The sequence below is a fragment of the Henckelia pumila genome, chromosome 1, assembly GCF_033568475.1.
Source record: "Henckelia pumila isolate YLH828 chromosome 1, ASM3356847v2, whole genome shotgun sequence".
Taxonomy (NCBI): domain Eukaryota; kingdom Viridiplantae; phylum Streptophyta; class Magnoliopsida; order Lamiales; family Gesneriaceae; genus Henckelia; species Henckelia pumila.
This window is the reverse complement of record NC_133120.1, coordinates 116693075-116713971: the sequence shown is the minus strand read 5'-3', so window position 1 is coordinate 116713971 and position 20897 is coordinate 116693075. Positions and strand designations below refer to the sequence as shown.

At 33.2% G+C, this 20897-nt stretch overlaps 1 protein-coding gene across 1 annotated transcript; it reads right to left on the bottom strand.

Moving 5' to 3' along the window:
* Positions 1 to 11020: 11020 nt before the first annotated feature.
* On the bottom strand, positions 11021 to 11792 carry LOC140876059 (E3 ubiquitin-protein ligase RHA2A). The gene has a single exon (XM_073279914.1). It carries the CDS (start codon positions 11759 to 11761, stop codon positions 11255 to 11257), a length of 507 nt encoding a protein of 168 aa, XP_073136015.1. The 5' UTR covers positions 11762 to 11792; the 3' UTR covers positions 11021 to 11254.
* Between the last annotated feature and the right edge of the window lie 9105 nt (positions 11793 to 20897).

The following is a 20897-nucleotide window of genomic DNA, read 5'->3' as shown; positions in this document are numbered from 1 at the left end:
CATAGATATCGTAGTATGCGATAAAAGAATGGGAAATATACAAGATGCGATTCTAGGAACTATCTCGGAAAATTTATGTGCAGAAAAAATTGTGGGAGTTATTTATCCAAGAATAGCCTACAATTTAGCTGATAGATATTTTAGTCGAGCCTTGACTTTGCATCAAAACTTCAAGGAAAAAATACTAATGAAGGAAGGTAATAGATCATATTCTATTACGTATCAAATTTCTTATGCTCTTTTTAATACTCATCATTCTGAATTATTTATTAGAAATGAGTTCATTGAAATTCCAGAGATCTTTGGGAAAGTTGCTCAAGCAATATACCCGGAAAGAATCGAGTTTCCTTTAATTCAGGAAACAGACATTCAAATTCAAGATAGACCGGTTCTATACAGAGAACTTAAAATAGAACCCCGAAGGTTATCTTTCTAAGGAGACAGAATGACAAGCAGGAGATGGGACAAATATCCTATTCAAGAAATTCCACCAGAAGAAAAAGAGTTTTCTATAATAAGAAAACTTAGATCTCCAGAAGGATGGAAAGAAGTGAAAATAGTATTCGAAATTACAAGTCATCGAAACTTGTTCCCTTGTAACTCGATTTACTATTTGGAATAACAGGAAAATGGAACTTACCAAGGAGTGATAAATATTGGAGAATTGGAAGTTCAAATCTGAGGAATTCCAGGAAAAGAAATGGATCAACTCATTCTTGGTCTAGAATTCCTGGAGGACCATAAACCATGAAAACGCCAAAGGAATAGAGTTCATGGCAAAAGAAAAGACTTGGATGATTCAATAAGAATTCTACTAAATGGAAAACCAAGAGAATTGGATAAGGGACAATCCCTTAATCAGATTCGAGAACTCTGTTCACAGACAGAGGAAGAAGCAATAGTTGAAATTAGTAAGTCATGAACATGATTTACTAGAACGCATTGAAGAAGTAGAAAAGAGTAATCATACTCTACCTTCTGAGACCTTAGAGAAACTAAAGGTAAATAGTCTTAATCGAATTACTGAGTTACAACACAGTCTGTTAAAAATGGCGGGGCCATTTAGTAATCCCTTTAAAAAATGACAACAAGTCATTTCTCCATATACATTCCGATAGGGATGTTATATGAACAATATAAGGCTGAGTATTTTGCAGCTTATATTGACTCGGGAGCAGGAATTTGTACAGCAAAAAGAGAAGTCTTCCCTGAAGAATGTGAAGAGGAATTGCCAAAAATTGCTGGACGAGATTTCTCTCGAATAATTTTAATTCTTTGCAAATGAATAAAACAAGCAGAGATCCTTATGGTATGTGCAGGTCAAACACCTTGGTACAAGGTAAAAACACCACCAATCTATTTTCATGATACAGGAGCTGATATCCTGTTAGGAAATAACTTCTTACAAATTTTTAAGAAGTACACACAAGACAATGAGTCAAGAAGACTTATGTTCACTACAATTTGTGATCATAAAATTATCGTTCAAAGACTCAAGAATGCTTTTTATCGACAATTGCCGATAACATTTCGCAGCCAGCGTGGTGATAAAGGACAACTTTTTCACCCAAAAATGAAAGATCCAAGAAGGTTTGGAGAAACCATGTTGAAAATAACAACAGAACAAGAACTCCAAACAGAGGATATGGAGCTTCTCAAGGTAACTCTAAATCACAGAGATATAGAGTTAGAAAATAAAGTATCCCTTGAAGATGTCAAAAAGAGGCTCAAAGAAAGTTACAACGAGAATCCTTTGGCATGGTGGGATAGAAATCAACTCAAAGCCAGTCTTACTCTAAAGAAAGGCAAAAAGTATGAATTCGTCAGATATAAGTCTATCCCGATGAACATAACAGATCAAAGGGATATGAGAATGATTATCAAGGAACATTTGGACCTTGGTTTAATCAAAGAAGGAGTTTCACCATATAGCAGCCCAGGTTTTCTGGTTAGAAATCATGGTGAAATAAAAAGAGGGAAACCCAGGCTAGTTATTAACTACCAAGGTATTAATAAAATCCTGGAGTTTGATGGGTACTTCATACCAAGTAGAGAACACCTAATTAGCTGTGTACGAAATGCTAGAGTGTTCTCAAAATTTGATTGTAAGTCTGGATTTTACCAGATTCGAATGGAAGAAGGAAGTAATAAATTCACAGCCTTCTCTACTCCATAAGGACACTATATTTGGAAAGTTATGCCTATGGGATTAGCTAATGCACCCCAGATATTTCAAAGAAAGATGGATAACTTTTTTAAAGATTATTTCAACTTTATGTTTGTTTATATTGATGATATTCTTATAGCATCAAAAAATATAGACGAACACGTTAAACACTTAGAGATTTTCTCTAAAATTTGTAAACAAGAAGGACTGGTTTTATCTGAAAAGAAAGCAGTCATAGCAACAAGGAAAATTGAATTCCTCGGTATTGAGATTGATGAAACTGGAATAATTCTACAACCCCATATTGTGCAAAAGGTAAAGAATTTTCCAGATAAACTCAAAGATGTAAAACAACTCCAGAGTTTTCTTGGAGTAGTTAATTTTGCAGGGATGTTCATTAACAATCTAGCAATGTACAGAAAGGTGTTCAGTCCTTTGTTAAAAAAGGATGCTAGGTTTATATGGACCGATGACCATACTAAAGGGGTAAACCAATTAAAAGAGATATGTAAGAATATCCCAAAAATGGCTATACCCGTAGATGAAGATGATCTGGTATTATTTATGGATGCCAGTGACGACTGGTGGGCAGCAGTCCTTACCAAGATCACTCCAGATGGGAAAATACCATGCAGATACTGTAGCGGTATTTTTTCAGAATCTGAGGCCATTAGATGGCATATCAACAAGAAGGAATTTTATGCAGTTAAAAGGGCTTTTGAAAAATGGCCATTATTTTTACTTGCTAAAAAATTCACTTTGAAGGTTGATAACACCCAGGTAAAAGCTTTCCTAAAAAATAAGATTGAATCTAAACCTGAGAAAGCTAGGTTATTAAGATGGCAAGCATTATGTCAAAATTATATTTTTGATATTGTTATTATTAAATCTCATGAAAATATTCTTGCAGATTTTTTAACAAGAGATGGAAGGCAGTGACGTGGATTCTGTCATGAAAATGTAGAGGCATCTCAGGGAACACCTTGGGTTGCTTCAAAACGAGTTCAACCAGTTAGCCATTAATGCTGAAATGGCCGGCAGGTTACAACAAGCTGATCGAATCAAAGTATCTAATCGAATTACAGGATGTATGCAAGCTCAAACACAACTATGGGCTGCTATTCAAGGGCCAATTGTGAAGGCTATAGAGAAACCATTGGTTTCTCATAAACAAGATATGCTAAAACCATTGGTTTTACAAGATCAAGAAATACAACCACCGGTTAAGAAATAAGATGTTGAGGAATCCAAAACTCAAGAAACAAGTGCTAATCTATCATCAGCCTTTGATGATCTGGATGAAGCAACAATTGATGAGGATAACTCATCAAGTCAACCCTCCGCCTCTGGGGTAAAAGAGGAAGAGATCAATCTTAGGCCCAACATTGACAAGGGCAAATCTAAGATTGATACTAATTCATCTATTATTTCTCCATTCCAGGTTTATCAACAAAGGTGGGAGAAATTGAATACAAGGAGTGAAATCAACCCGAACACTTGCAGGGTTGATGTTGCAGGAATATATCCAAGGGTTTGGCTAAAAAAAATGACAATCCTAAAGATATAAAACTCTGGTATGAATTTGGGGCTTTGGCCTCAGTTTATACAACGTCACCAAGCTTCCCGGAGATATCACAGTTAACAAAATGGATCCAGGAAGCAGTCCAAGAAACATGGGCAAATAATGATCATTTGTCCAGAGGAGATGTGTTTGAGTTATATTTTTTTAGTGCAGCTCCAGAACCAACAGTGAAAGGATCACACGAACCCTTTCATTTCATCAAGCTGAGGAGACCTGATATAAACAGTCATAAATTTATCAAGGATCCTAAAACTGAAAAAATACCCTTGATGTCCACTTTCGGGGAAAATGAGATCTCAACCAGAAGGGCATGGGGTATTTGGGTCTGTCTTACTGAGATAGACAAAGTCAAGTTTCCATTCAAATTTTATCAGAATTTTGTGAATGGATCGTTCCTGTTGAACACAATGACAGGAAAAACTAAAACATTTGCGGAAGAACTCTTCGAAAAGAAGAGAAACCTTTTGTGGAATAGCAAGCTGCCGGGGAGTAAAGAAACTCGCCGAAAATTTTGTGACATGGCTCATATTGGACGATGGTCAGAGAATATCTGCCCAGAATGCCCAAATCAGAAGGATTCAGAATTTGGAAAAACCTTTAGACCCCGAACGGATCGAAAAGATTTTTTTGAGACAAGCAAAGGTGGACAAGGACCACCGAAGATGCGTTTTCACAGGGGCCTACTTCAAAAGCAAAAGATGCCCCGACAACAATAAAGCAGGCATGTGAGGAGAATAAAGCCAAAAGAAAGTGGCAAGCATGTGATCCCTCCACTAGTAAAAGATGTCATCAATAATGGCATAAAAAATTCCAGACAGCTGTCTCCTTCACTAGTAAAAGATGTCATCAATAATGGCATAAAGAAATACAAGACAGCTGTGAGATTCCCTGAAGTTTTTCGGTGAAACGAGCGGAACTACAGCTATAAATACAGGCATTTGAGGAAGCTGAAGATATCGATCATTCCCTTCAGTTTTCTTACAAATAAATTGTTGTAATATTTCTCTTTCTATTGTATTAAGTTTTTTTTTATGTATTTCAAGAACAAGGCTACTATGAGTAGCTAAACAAGTTGTCTTATCCTCTTCAAAAGAGTTGATTTATGTAATAATATTATGTCTAAATAAATTTTCTAAATCTCTCGTTCTTCATGCTCATATTTTATAATTAAATTTATATATCATACGCCTTAAGGTAGAAAACGAATTAAGGCTGTGCTGGGTATCGTTGAAGGAGCTTGTGCAGAAACCATCTATTGCGACTGCGTGGTTAGGGTGTGAGGAGTACTTCGTAAAACTCGGCAGGTATGACCCGACGACATTATGGTCAAAGAGGTATTTAAATTCAATTTATCTTACGGAAGCATGTTGGACCCTTAATCCGGAGTATATCGGCTGGAAACCTTGCGTAACTGATAGTCTTGCATGGTCGGGACTGGTTCGATAGGTATAACAAAACCACGTACAAAGGATAAGTTTTATTTAATTTTTAATTCAAAAATGGGGACCACTAGGGAGTGAAAATAAAGAAAAGAATGGGTAGGGAGTTAAGTTAAAGAGAAGTTTGGTAGTGAGAAGTTTAAAATAATTTGCCCATTATTTATTCGTCCAAATTCAACTTCAACTTGTCATAATATTTGTCAAAAATGAGTTTTGATGTATTTTTGCAACACTTTTCAAACCAAATTAATTTTGATTTTTTTAAAAAAATTAATTTTTTTTTTTAAAAAAGAAACCCTTCAACTTGTCATAGTATTTGTCAAAAATGTACAAAACGACCCATTTACTCCCATTGTCAATATATTCTAAAAAAGAAAGGAAAAAAGGGTAAAAAAAAAAAAAAAAAAAAAAAATTAAAAAGAAAAAGAGAAGAAAAGATAGTGCGGAGTCATTTTCAATTGACATGGACACAACAAGATGATCTTAATTCTTTATTTTGACCAATGATTTGTACATTTTGCACTTTCCTTCTTTTCTCAGTGACATGGCTTTATTTTTTTATGGATACAAATTCTTCACCTAATTAATTCCCTACCTTCCTTTCCATGTTAAAACAAATTATTCCAGCAGCTTATATATATATATGCAGACTCAGTTTTATTCATCCAGGGTGGAATATCATGTTTCATGTGTTTTTTAAATCTTGAACTATATCGTATCTTTCTTATTTTATTGCGATCCAAGTCGTGGATCGAGAAATTTTAGACTTTTTCGTATTATTACAAGAGATCAAATTTATTGATAAAATATAAATTAGAAAAATAAAATAGTTCTCCTTTAATTTGTTTAAGAACCATGAAAATTGAAAAGTAGGGGTCAAATCATTCCCGAGCAAATAATTGGAAAAACTGATGCATGGATTTACGAAAGTATTCTTTATCAGTTTGTTTTAAAATCGATGTGAAGGGGTATATTTGGTATTTTCTTTAATTATAGGGAAAAAATGTCATTAAAACCTAATCAATCTTTAATTGAAACTTGGTAGTTATACTAATTTATTAAATACGGGCTCCCCATCTCCTCACACGACATTGATCTGTTGCATCGACATACATATATTTTATTTTATTTTATTCATTTTGAATTGGAATACTTGGAAAGAGTACTAGTCAAACTATATTTAATGCCGGTATTTAATTTTATATATATAATTAGTTGTTTAGTGTTTACAAATAAAAAAAATGTAGTTGTTTATTTAATATATTCATTAATGTCACATGAATAAAAAGTCTACGAATTATTGTGTATCGGTATGTCGACGCATCAAGTTGTGACATCGTGATAGTGTGACCATATCGGTTGAGTAAAGTAAATTATTTTTTCTTTATTTAATAAATATGTAATTTATTTAAAAATTTGTTCTTCTGGCTTATATTCCAATGTTTCCATAACATATTTCTATGTTTATATATAATAATAACTTGTAGGAAAGACTCCTGTTCATGTCTTCTGGCTTATATTCCAATGTTTCCAAATTATTGTGTATCGCCGTATCGGTATGTGATAAAAAGTAGCCTGCTAATAATTGAGTGTATTGATTATATTAATTTTCTAGTGAAACTTAAATCAGTAATTCCATATTATAATGAAATTTAATCGATTAGCTTCCTGCTAAATATTGAGTGTGTTGATTATATTAATTTTCTAGTTTTTAACCACATAACTGAAATGTTTGATCAATGAAATAGAAGAGTAATGTATACTTGAAAGCAAAAGCCAACAATTTTTTTAATAAAAAATACTAATAAACAATTAATGAATTGAAAAGATGATGTATTTACAATTAAAAATCAATTATAAACCACAACAACTTTTGTAAGACAGCCTCACCCATCAATTTTGTAAACTAATATTTTATTTGGATCATTCATAAACATGTATTAATTTTATGTCAATTGTGTTTTTTTTTATTGTAAATATATATGAGTAGAATTGATAAATATTTTGGGACAAACTTACGGCTGATATTGTATGACTTTTTCGAGATATAAAAAATTCAATTACATTATTTAAATATTAAAAAAAATCAAAAAGGGTTTCTTGGGCTTGTAACAATTCACCATTTTAATATTTTGCTTTTTATAAATTAAAATTAAGTTTGTTGATTTATTTTTCCGAAATAAAATAAAACAAAAATTCCGTGAGTTGTTATCATGAGTCAATTTTATTAGATAAATTTGTTGTCCGACATCGCTAATGAAAACATATTAATTTTTTACAAAACTCCTATGAAACTATCTCACATATCATTCCCAAATCCCAAGTCGATTCGTGAAAAGTGATCCTTTTTATGCCAAAATTATTAATTTTTACTGCAAATATAAATTGAATCGATTTATCTCACGAATTTATTTAAAGGATATAGATCCATAAAAGCATCTCATAAAATTATAATCTATTTTTTTTTATCAAAAATATTGTTTGTTATTATTGACACGAGTGGACCAGTTTTATCTACCCAAACATAATGGGCTTCCGCATATGCTTTTCTAAACGAAATCTAACGGAACCCAAGCCCAAAAATATGTGCTGAGCTTCGAGATACTTGTGGCAATATCTTGGGTTGAATTCAATTTAAACAAGTGGACAACTTTTTGTTATTTACAATGGATCTTAGCTTGTCATCAATTGAACATTATAAATCTGAATCCCAATCGAATGCAATTCAATAAATCGATATACAAATAAATAGTTTACGGAGACAGCTCAATTTAAATATTTTATTCCAATGAATAAAGTTTAATTTAGGCTTATATTGGGTTAAAAAAACACGACTCCATAAAAACCTTATAAATAGATCAAAACCCTCGGTCGAGTTTTACATTCCAAACATTCGCACTTAATCGGGAAAACGTTACCGGCTAAGTATGAGTTGAGCATTGGAGGGTTATTGTTATATAACATGTCACATTTAATGTTTTTTGGCGTAGATGACCGACGAAACTTCTTTTTTGGGAATTGTTCGAAGGATAGTTGTTACTTGAATTTATTGTCTATCCCTGATTAGTTAATCATCTGTATTGTCTTTACCATCTAGATTGGTTTATCACTTAGGAAGTGTTTGCAAAAGATTATACTTTTGTAGAAGTTATTAAGGCCCCGTTTGGTTTCAAAAGTCAGGCCAAAAAAGCACTTTTTTAAGTGCTTTTCATTTAATAAAGTGTTTGGCTGACCAGAAAAGTGCTTAAATAAGCACTTTTTTAAGTCAAAATTAGAGCTTTTTCAAAAGCCAAAAATTATAGCTTAAAAAAGTGCTTTTTTAAAAAAATGTATACCAAATCCAAACGGGGCCTAAATTTATTTATTATAAAAAAAGTTAAGAAAATTCAAAATTTGGTAGCATTTGGAAACAATTGTGAAAATCTAAAAATCAAAGTTGGGTAATGTTTGATAAATAAGTAATTATAGTGATTTTAACATTGACATTTTTATTAAAATCACTTTTTGAGAATCATGATCATCATATGACTAGCTTTTGAATTTTAATTAAGTTAAGCATAAACTAACACATAAATTGGGTTTGAGAAACACACGAAAATGATTTTTTAAGCCAAAATCTAACAATCATTTTTTTAGTGATTGCAAACACTCCTTTAATATTTGATTCTGACAGTCATTTCATGATAATAATTCATATGCTACTACACACATCAAAATTCGTCTAAACAAAAATAAATCAAAACAACACATCATAATTTTTGTTGGATGTTTTTGTCTTACACTTGAAGTATTTCTCTTTTTACCGCAAGAAAGTTTAGTCCTTAGATTATGATTACATGATGCCATCTTTTATTGAAACTAGCAGACATGACACACGCGTTGAGTGTGTAAAAGAAACTGATGGGCAAAATAACTGACGGGAAAGGAGAGGATAAAAGGGGTCATGTGAGCAGTTGAGAAGATTGGAATAAGTTGAGGGGTTTAGTTTTTGAAATACGTGGAAATAGAACAATTGAACGTGTGGAGTGGTATCATGGTATGAGAGAAAAAGGTGGGAGATGCATAAATAACTATTTTGTTCATATTGAATTCTATCCATCCAAGTAGGCATGCTTAGGCCATCTCCAACCCAAAACTTTATTTTAAAGCCGCTTTATTCTAAAATAATGCAATTTCTGCACCAAATATAACATTCATCTCCAACCCACTTACTTTAAATCTTACTCTAAAAAAAATATTCTCGAAATATTCCTTTTACCTTACTTTTTATTATTCATAAACATATATATTTATACATTTGAATTAATTAATTACATTACATATAATTTTTATTATATTAATATTATAATATTAATAATTACAATAATATAACTAAAATGATAAATATATTAATTTGGTATTATTATAATAATATATTATTAGAAATTAAATATTGTCTAATTATTTTAAAAATTATTAAATATTTTTAATTACTATAACACAAACTAATTATTTTTTAATTAATCAGAAAAAAATAATTTTTTAAATAATACCTTAATTACAATTCATTATTTAAAAATTAAACTATTTTTTCTTTTTTAAAATTTAATTTTATTTACATTAAATAAATAATAATAAAAACAATTAAAAAAAAATTTTAAAAAAAGAAAGTAAAAACCCCTGCGTCAAATTCGACGCAGGGGTCCTTCCTGCGTCAGATTTGACGCAGGGAGGTAATTCATTGGACGCTATTTCATGGGTTGGAGAAACAACCCTGCGTCAGAATAGCATTTCACGCTATTTTGGCGCAGGGTTGAAAATGCCCTTAAGGGTTCCATCGGACTGGTTTCAGGTCCAATGAAATCGGAACCCTGTTTCGGTTCCAAGGTAACAACCTTGGAACTGATCCAAACAAAGGACCGGTTCAGATCTAACCGGTTCCGATGCTTTTTTTAAAAAAAATTTTTTTGAAATATGTCCTTTTTAAGAATTAATGTTTACAATTTGGCTCCTAAATTTGGGGCGAAATTGAAAAAAAATAAATCCAATAGCCGTTGGGTTGGCTACTGAATTGGGCCAACAGCTACAAAGCCCATTATTATTATTTTTTTTAAATTAGCCTTTTTCCCATTTTCTTTTTTTTTCTCATATACTTTTAAAAAAATCACCAGTTCCGGGCGGATCCGGTTATGGCCCGATCTCTAGGAACGGAACCGGAACCGGTTGTACCGGTTCATAAAATTCTAAACCGGTTCAATCCATTATATAATGGAATTCTTCCATACCGGGTCTGGTTCCGAGCTCAATGGATCGGTTCCGGGCTGAAACGACCCGCTAAGCATTAATACATCCAAAGGTTTGGGTACAATTCGAGAAAGAAATTTTGATGTCTTCGATAGCATTGAAAGATATATAATAAATAATAAAGATGGTAAAGATGTGAATAATCTAAATGATCTAACGAGTTGACGAGGAGAATCATTTAAGGATATATGAGCCATATAAAATCATAGATTAAATTCTGGAAGATATTTACTGTACGCAAATTATGAAACATAACAATCATTATTCTGATGTCAAATGTATGAACACTGAATTTTTTTTCCCCTTCAGCGATCCAATTCTAATCAATAAATTTTCAATAGTTTTACAGTTGTAAACAAATTTATTTATTATAGTTTTCACACAAAAAATTTTAAAAACCTTCATACATCACAATATTTGTCTCTGATTTATTAGTTCTATCGCCAAAAGCTTAATCAGGAAGTTTAAATAATAATAATGACAAAAAAACATAATTTTTTTTAATAATATGATACAGTACATATTTCGACTTGAAATACATATGCACATAATTTTTTCCACTAAAAAAAATATTTCGATATCGAAATATAATATAATCCATAAAATACTACAATTTAATGATTATTTATTATCATTTACATATAAGACTATTAAGGAGGAAAAAAAAAAAGAGCCTCGTGTAGAAACTCTTCAAAAACCAGCCGGAAAACTCCCCCAAAAAAAAAAAGGAAAAAAGAAAAAAATTCAGAGCCGGGGATCCCCACGCGCCGGTGAGACGCGCCATCATTGGATTGGGAAAAACGCGAGGAGATCGTCGGCGACGCGCCTCTGCGTGCAATCCACGCGCTCGTCGGACACCAGCGGGTCACGGCAGAGCGGGCAGTTGAAGTTGAGGTGTTCCAGCCAGCCGTCAAGGCAATCCTTGTGGAAGACGTGGCGGCAGGCTAACCTGCGCACCTTCTCCCCTTCCCCCAGCCGGTCGAGGCACACGACGCAATCCGCATCTTCCTCGGATCGCCTGGCGTACGAGCAGACCTGGTTCAGATTCAATTGGTCGCAGAGGAGAACGAGGCCAGCCAGGCCGGAACCGACGCCGCCGCCGCCGCCGTAGACGGAGGGCTCGAAACGGTGGCGATCCTGGTCGCAGCCGCGGGGAGAGAAGAGGCCGAATGTGTGCAAGATAGCGGAGAAGAAGGCGTGGAGATAACTTACGCTATTGGCCACGAGCACGACCGTCAATGTGAGTACCGATTCCGACGAAAGGTCGGAGAGCTGGTTGTGTAAACCCATAAGACTCGCAAAAGAGGAAGTGTGTTGGGGGGCGGGGGGGGTGGGGTGGGTGTACATGACACATAATGCTAGATACATGTCTCTATATATACATACATTTGAATGGTGGACATTTCATTATTATAATAATAATAATAATACATATTCATTTTATTTTATTTTTTATTTTATATATACTTATTCATTTATTATTATTTCATCCATCAATCTACATCAGCTCTTCTTATTTTATTTTATCATTATTTTTTAAATTGTTTAGCTAGTCTTTTGGTCAAGCGTCATCGGATATATATGGAGTTCGAGATCTATATTTCATTTTTTTTTTTAAGCAATCGAGATCAATATTAATCCAAAAAAACAAATGTGTCAATAATATCAATATTTGATTACATGTTTGAGTCTTCAAAAATCTTGATACTCAAATATTATGTATTCGTACCATATTTTCAATATTTTGTATCAACTTTTTTCCAAAAAAATACAAGTGAACATAAATTTATTTTTTTTTTTGGATAAGAGAGTGTAAACACTTTTCTTTTATAAAAGGGGAATAATCACAAACTTAAATTTGAGTTTAGGGATTTAAAGTACATTTATCCTTAAATCAAATTTACATATTCGTACGCATGATAAATTATGGTCTTTTTAAAAATTTTAAGATGTGTGTGTGTGTCTTTCTTTTTTGAAAAAAAAAAAAAAAAGTGGGGCTTCCCATGTATTAAAAAAAATTAGGAGAGTCATAATTATTTTTTGGAAAAAAAAAACATATACACAAAAAAATCCATACAAAGATTATTTTTTAATATAAGAATGGTATTTTCGTAAAAAAACACAGGTCTCCACAAAGTCCTAAAACCATGTATTGGGGCTAAAGTCTGCCCAGAAAGTCAAGGAAGTTGGTGACAAAGTCCTAAAACCATGTGTTGGGGCTAAAGCCTATCATCCATTGACATAAATTGTAAAGTGTGTATACTGACATATATTCCAAAAATATGTAAAATTGGAGGTAATATATATATTTATTGAATATTTAAAGTCTTGGGGTATACCCGATGATTTACAACTCATTCGTACCAAAATCTTAAATTTCATACGAGATCTCAAGATCGAATCCAATCAAAACTGTTCTCTTTACACGAGCTTGGCCAATGGTGAGTCCAACATGCAGGGTTTGCGCACGGAAGGATGAAAGACATGCGACGTGTGAAGAGAGAAACGAGCAGGAAGAATTCAAATGGGAAATTTTCCACTTGGAGGAACCTCATGAATGTGGTCCAATACATTATAGTAAGCCACACACGATTCATGAGTTGTTTCATCAAATTCCTTCTAAATTCGATGTAATTTGGTCACAAATGTCGAGATTTTAATCAATCGCTACTATTTTATATATCTTCAAAGGTTAAGACATCAACTCTGCATGACAAATAGCTTTAGTGTTTCCATTTGCTCTTGTACAATTTGCACCACCCCATTGGTGCTTCCATCGGTATCATTTTATTGGACTTCTATGTTATTTTAATGATATATTTTTAAACCAATTCATACTTTATTTTATATCGTCGGAATATTTAAGTTTCTTCTATTTCTCAATGGTATTAGATCTATATATATATTTCAGTTTTTACATTTAACCATTATTCAACTCATACATGAGAAGATGAAATATGCACAATATGACAATGATAAGTCGATATATTTGATAAGATAATAATGCATAGCACTCATCTATTTTAGAACTTATGTTAAATGTTGGACAGAACAAAGATGAACTGTAGTGACCCGTCCTGAAATCACCTACTAACAAATACTTAAGCATGAAATTAAAACTTAAACAATCAATAATCAAAGAAAACTGCGAAAACTTAAAACAAATACTTGTTGGAAAAATGAGTTGTGTACTCATTTAAAGTTGATAAATAATTTGAACAAATTACGAATGAATTTTATATCGCGAGTAAAATTCGTAAAAAAAATTATTTCTCGATAGGGTGAATGAAAAATTAATTTAGTTTGAATTTTATCGATTTAAATATTTAATGAAAAGCGAGATATATATTATATTATATTATATTATATTTTGTAATATATATATATATATATATAATATAAGTAAACCACCCGGCCACATGGCCGAGTGATTCAAATTAGTCACACGGCCTTTTGGTCGTGTGATTGAGAAGAGTTGCATCACTTCATGTGAAGTGGTGCTTGGGAAGAGTTATGTCTCTCCATTAAGGTTTTTCAACGTTCATAAATAGGGATCCTCTCTCATTTGCATAACACACCATTTTCTATTATCTTCTCTTTTGTTTAATTTTTCTGCGAATTTTTAAGCTTTTAGCGCTTAAAATTCGAATTACAAGACATTAAATCTTGGTTCGGATTTTCTAAGCTTTTTGCACTTATATTCGATCTTTAGAATTAAATTCGAGAGGTGTTTCGAATTTTAAGCAAAACACTTAGATCCAAATTTTACAAGACATAAAATCTTGGGTTTGGATTTTTAAGTTGAACGAGTAAAATTCGAATTCATAGCGTTCTGAACATAAGTTCGTGTGACTTTAAAATTTGTAGTGCTACTATTTTAAAGTCGTAGTCGTTGTATCTTGGGAAATTTTTTGTCAATAGCCGTAAGCATTGGGGCGGGGCAATAACGTTTTAAAAAAAGAGAGTCAAACTCTTGCCTCGACTAATTTTCCTATAGCCATTCTGTTCACTCGCATATACTCAATAAATCCCAAGACTAGTGTTTTAAACCAACAATCTTAAAACGTTATTTGAACCAGTTATGGCCAAGTGCAAGAATTACAAGTGATCTTGCAAGAAATTCATGTGGAGGGAATGACTCTTAGTGACTCATTCCAAGTGGCGGCCAGGATCGAAAAGTTACCTCCTGTGAGAAAAGACTTTAAGAATTATCTCAAAAATAAACACAAAGAGATAAGTCTTGAAAACTTGATCGTGCGCCTACGAATAGAGGAGGACAACAGGGCATCCGAAAGGAAGGCCGAAACAAGGATTGAGGCAAGGGAAAATTTGGTGGAACAAAATACCATCAAAAAGAGAAAGCACTTATTGCCTTCAATTGATGTTAACAAGAAACACAAATGTGAGATTTGTGTGGAGGCTAAATTAACAAAGGCCTCATTTCCATCTGTGGAAAGAAGTACTTTGCCTCTAGAATTAATTCACACCGATTTATGTGATTTAAAGTTTGTGCAAACTAGAGGTGAAAAAAAAAGTATTTCATTATTTTTAATGATGATTGCACAAGGTATTTTTATGTATATCTGCTGCGAAGTAAAGATAAAGCTCTTGAAGTGTTTAAACACTATAAGAATGAGGTTGAAAACCAATTAAACAAACGAACACAAATTATTCGTAGTGATAGAGGTGGAAAATATGGAGCACCATTTGATGAATTTTGCTGTGAAGTGGTGTTATTCATCAAACTACTGTGCCTTATTCACCACAATCTAATGATGTTTCTGAAAGGAAAAATCGCACTCTTAAATAAATAATGAACGCAATGTTATTGAGTTCGGGATTACCACAGAACTTGTGGGGGGAAGCGATCCTTTCAGCTAACTACATTCTTAATAAAGTATCACACAAGAATAAGTATGAAACTCCATACGAGTTGTGGAAATGTCACAAGCCTTCCTACAAATATTTAAAAGTGTGGGGGTGTTTGACAAAGGTGAAAGTACCAAAACCAAAGCAAGTAAAAATTGGACCAAAAACAATAGATTGCATATTTATTGGATATGCAAATAATAGTAGTACATATCGATTTTTGGTACGTAAGTCTGAAATAAATGATGTGCACGAAAGAACTATTATTGAATCAAGAAATGTTGTCTTCTTTGAAGAAATGTTTCCTTGTAAGGAAAAAGAAAGAGGTAAGTTCTAGAAAAAGGACTTATGATGATAAGAGTGGTCAAATCACGAAAGATCCACAAGAACTAAGAGCAAGAGGATTAAACCTGCTAAAGATTTTTGTGATTTTCTAACATATGTTGGAAAATGAACCAAGGACAATCAGTAAAGCACTATCAAGTCCTGAAGCCTCTTTTTGGAAAGAGACATGAACAATGAAACAATGAGATTGAATCCATTATGCAAAATCACTCATGGAAGAATTGGTTGATCTTCCTCCGGGAAATAAACCATTGGAATTCAAATGGATTCTCAAACGAAAATACAAGTTGATGGATCTATTGAAAAATATAAAGCTAGATTAGTAGCTAAAGATTATAAACAAATGGAAGGTCTTGATTATTTTGATACATACTCGCCAGTGACTAGAATAACATCCATTCGAGTATTGATATCAATTACAACATTGCATAATCTAGAAATACATCAAATGGATGTAAAAACAGCATTTCTCAATGGGGAACTTGAGGAAGAAATATATGTGGAACAACCCGAAGGGTATCTGGTTCCCGGACAAAGAAAAAAAAATGTGTAGACTCGTTAAGTCATTATATGGGCTTAAACAAGCATCAAAACAATGACATGAGAAATTTGACAAAACTATGTTGTCAAATAGTTTCAAGATTAACGAGTGTGATAAATGTATTTACATTAAAGGCACACCCGAAGAATATGTTTTATTTTGCCTATATGTTGATGATATGTTAATTGTGAGAAGTAATATTAACATCATCAAAGAAAATGTTGACGAAGAATTTTGATATGAAAGATATGGGAGAAGTAGATGTCATTTTGGGAATTAAAGTTACAAAGACATCGGAAGGACGTGTGTTGTCGCAATCTCACTATGTGGAGAAAATATTAAAAAATATATATAATGTGAATGACATGTCTTTGATTAAAACACCTGTAGATCCAAATCTACATCTTTCCAAAAATAAAGGTGAACTTGTATCTCAATTAGAATATTCAAGGATAATTGGCAGTTTAGTGTATATCATGAACTACACTCGTCCGGATATTGCATATGATGTCAACAAATTAAGCAGATTTACGAGTAATCCTAGTAATGAACATTGGAAGACATTGATAAGTGTACTTATATATCTAAGATACACTTTGAACTATGGATTACATTATACGAGATATCCTGTATTGCTAGAAGGTTATAGTGACGCAAATTGGATATCGGATATAAGGGATTCAAAATCTACAAGTGGTTACGTATTTACCATTGGTGGTGGTGCCATATCATGGAAGTCTTCTAAGCAAACTTGTATTGCTCGGTCCACAATGGAATCCGAATTCATTGCTTTGGACAAAGCAGGAGAAGAAGCATAATGGCCTCGAAATTTCTTAGAAGAAATCCCTTGTTGGAATAGGACCGTGTCCTCAATAATAATTCATTGTGATAGTCAATCTGCAATTGGAAGGACACAAAGCAGCATGTACAATGGTAAGTCTCGACATATACGTCGTATACATAATACCATACGACAATTGATCTCTAATGACACTATCTCCATTGATTATGTAAAATCAAAGGAGAATCTCACGGATCCACTAACGAAAGGTATACTGAGAGATCAAATGAATTGCCTATCTAGGGGAATGAGTTTAAAACCCCAAAATTAAATCTTGTAGTGGATACCCAACCTAGTTGACTGGAGATCCCAAGATCTAGGTTCAAAAGGGACAACTAAATTACAAGATTAGAGAAACACCTTGGAGAAATCTCCTACCCATTCCTATGATAACAGGTCTTGTTCACGATAAGGGTATAAGGATAGGTCTATACCTTTAATGATTCCTAAGACATACAAATTGGTATGTTAAAGTATTGCGGAATACTCTCCTAGGAGATCACCTACGTAAGTACGAAGTGTGGCCGCTTCAAATATGTAAAGCACTCGCGGAACCAAGCGGTGTCCAAGGCTGAAATGGACACAACAGTGAGAACCAAACGAAATGTTAGAAAGGTTATTGTGTGAGCATAATTGTCTTGGTTTACACAAAACGGCGAATAGTTCAAGGCATCACGTCCACTAATTGCCAAGTAAATCCGATTATGTTTCACTAAGAAAGGTTCAAAGCCAAAAGCTACTTATCCTGATGCAATAATTTTTCGCTAGAACGCTATTTGTCGAGTCAGCATAGTCACATGCATTAATTTTCATTCATGTGAGGTATTCTTGGAAAAATGAGTTGTGTACTCATTTAAAGTTGATAAATAATTCGAACAAATTATGAACGAATTTTATATCGCGAGTAAAATTCGTAAAAAAAAATTATTTCTCGATAGGGTGAATGAGAAATTAATTTAGTTTGAATTTTATCGATTTAAATATTTAATGACAAGCGAGATATATATTATATTATATTTTGTAATATATATATATATATATATATATATATATATATATATATATAATATAATATAATTAAACCCCCGGCCACATGGCCGAGTGATTCAAATTAGTCACACGGCCTTTTGGTCGTGTGATTGAGAAGAGTTGCATCACTTCATGTGAAGTGGTGCTTGGGAAGAGTTATGTCTCTCCATTAAGGCTTTTCAACATCCATAAATAGGGATCCCCTCTCATTTGCATAACACACCATTTTCTATTCTCTTCTCTCTTGTTTAATTCTTCTGCGAATTTTTAAGCTTTTAGCGCTTAAAATTCGAATTACAAGACATTAAATCTTGGTTCGGATTTTTTAAGCTTTTTGCGCTTAGATTCTATCTTTAGAATTAAATTCGAGAGGTGTTTCGATTTTAAGCAAAACACTTAGATCCAAATTTTTACAAGACATAAAATCTTGGGTTTGGATTTTTAAGTTGAACGAGTAAAATTCGAATTCACAGCGTTTTGAACATTTCAAAGTTCGTGTGATTTAAAATTTATAGTGCTACTAATTTAAAGTCGTAGTCGTTGTATCTTGGGAAATGTTTTGCCAATAGCCGTAAGCACCGGGGCGGGGCAATAACGTTTTAAGGAAAAAGAATCAAACTCTTGTCTCGACTAATTTTCCTGTAGCCATTTTGTTCACCCGCATATACTCAATAAAACCCAAGACTAGTGTTTTAAACCAACAATACTAACCTAACACAATACAACCGGTAAATAACTGCATCCCGAAAAAATATACAACCCGATCGAAAACCCAACACAAGAGAGTTAATCTTAACTAACTCTGTTGGCATCTACTGAGTCCACAACTCCCCTGGTCACCAACTACAAACTAGTCCCCTAACCTAGGAAACCCGCAACTGTCCCATTGAATGAGATGTCCAATAAAGTACAAAGACGTGAGCTAACAACGCTCAGTACAGATGTATGACAATATGATATACATGTTATGAATGCATAATGCAAGTGAGAGGGTACCGAAAACCTATCATCAATAGAATATTGCTCAGTCAAAGGCGACATGATACATAGTACGATGGGCTGTCGTATCAGGAGGCACTCTCATACCATAAACTGTGGACATAACCGGATCCAAAAGTTCATGGAATCCATCCACAAAATATAATGGGGATGAGCGACCCCACTACTGGTAATATCATTGGAAACAGGCTCAACATGCTGATGTATGCAGCATAATATATGTGACATAATCAATGCATATATCAGTAATGCAACATAAAACATGCAAACATAGAATATGCATACTCAACCAGGATATCTCGGATAGTACGTCTGTACCTCAAATCATGCAAATCAAGCAGCCTAGCCGCTCGAGTACTCCAATCCAAGCCTATAAGAATATAATCATTATATCACTTATAGCTTATTAAGAGCCTTAACTAGACTAATAGCTATTCACATGAGCTAATCTAAGTCTAGTAGTATATCTGCATTCGTCGTTAGCTCTTTGATAGTGATGACCTCAAAACCTATATACAACTCCTCTACGATCTCGATAGTGTCTCGCTATCGTCCGGCCTCCGAAACGATGCCTAAAATGGCCTAAAAGCCCACTAGAAGTACATTGGAACGAGAGTGAAAATGAGAATATGAGCAATTTGAAATGAGCTATCGGCCCCTATATATAGACCAAGTTCGGAACTACCGAACTCGCGATCGGAACTTCCGATCGTTCATCCAATCTTTCTCCTCCGAACGCGTGTCATTTGATGGGAAAACTCAGTTGCCGACAGAGTTCGAAACTACCGAACTATGGGATCGGCGAACTCCACCTTGTCCAATCAAGTCAAGTCACCAATCAGAAAGCTCATATCTGTCTGTCGGGGAACGTTCGGATCTTTCGAACTCAGGATCGCTTCCGAACTCCAATTCTTTCTTCTGAAGGGATCGGAACTTCCGATCTACACTTTGTTCAAGTTCGGACCTTCCGAACTACTCGAATACTTGGAATCCTCCGAATAATTTTCGAACGTCTTGAATCCGATTTTCTACTTATTAATCTCATCCGATAATTTTTTAATCATGTTTTAACCATTCTAAACATGCTTAATCCCTATAATCACTAAAAATGAAATCGGGCTACTACATGAACTCAATCAATATATTACATATATTACGTACCTTCCACGCCAAGTGTTGTTTTACTTAGGCGACGATATCTTATGCTGTTCTTGGTGCTCCAAAGTCCAAACTGTGATATATTTTGTTCAATCATCCCTCATTTGCTCAATTTATTACAAATTAAACACATTAAACGCCATATGTGAAGGAAATACAATTGTCATGATTAATTGTATTTTATTCATACACGTGTTTAGTGTATTTAGTTTTTCTTGTTTTTACTAGTATACCTCTATTTGGTATTAGAAACAACGAAATTATTTTTTGAATAAATTAAATAAAAATAAAATAAAATTTTTGTTCATAATCTTTATTTTTCTAATACCTTTCTTAATCTATGGAACATCAAACAAGTCTATAAATTTGAGACATAATGATTGTATTAGTCTAACCTTATTACAATGGTTTAATAATAAAACCAAACGATTGAATTTTAATTAATTATCATCAATACTTGATGGGCGATTAGTTTTCTACTTATCATCAATACATGGTAGTTTTCTACTTATCATCAATACATGGTTAATAGTTCAAGAAATTATGATTTTTATTTACTATATGCCAAAATCATTTTCCTTTAATTTTATTTGATCCTGTCAATAAATAGTTATATGAGTGCGTTTGGATTAAGAAACTAGAAA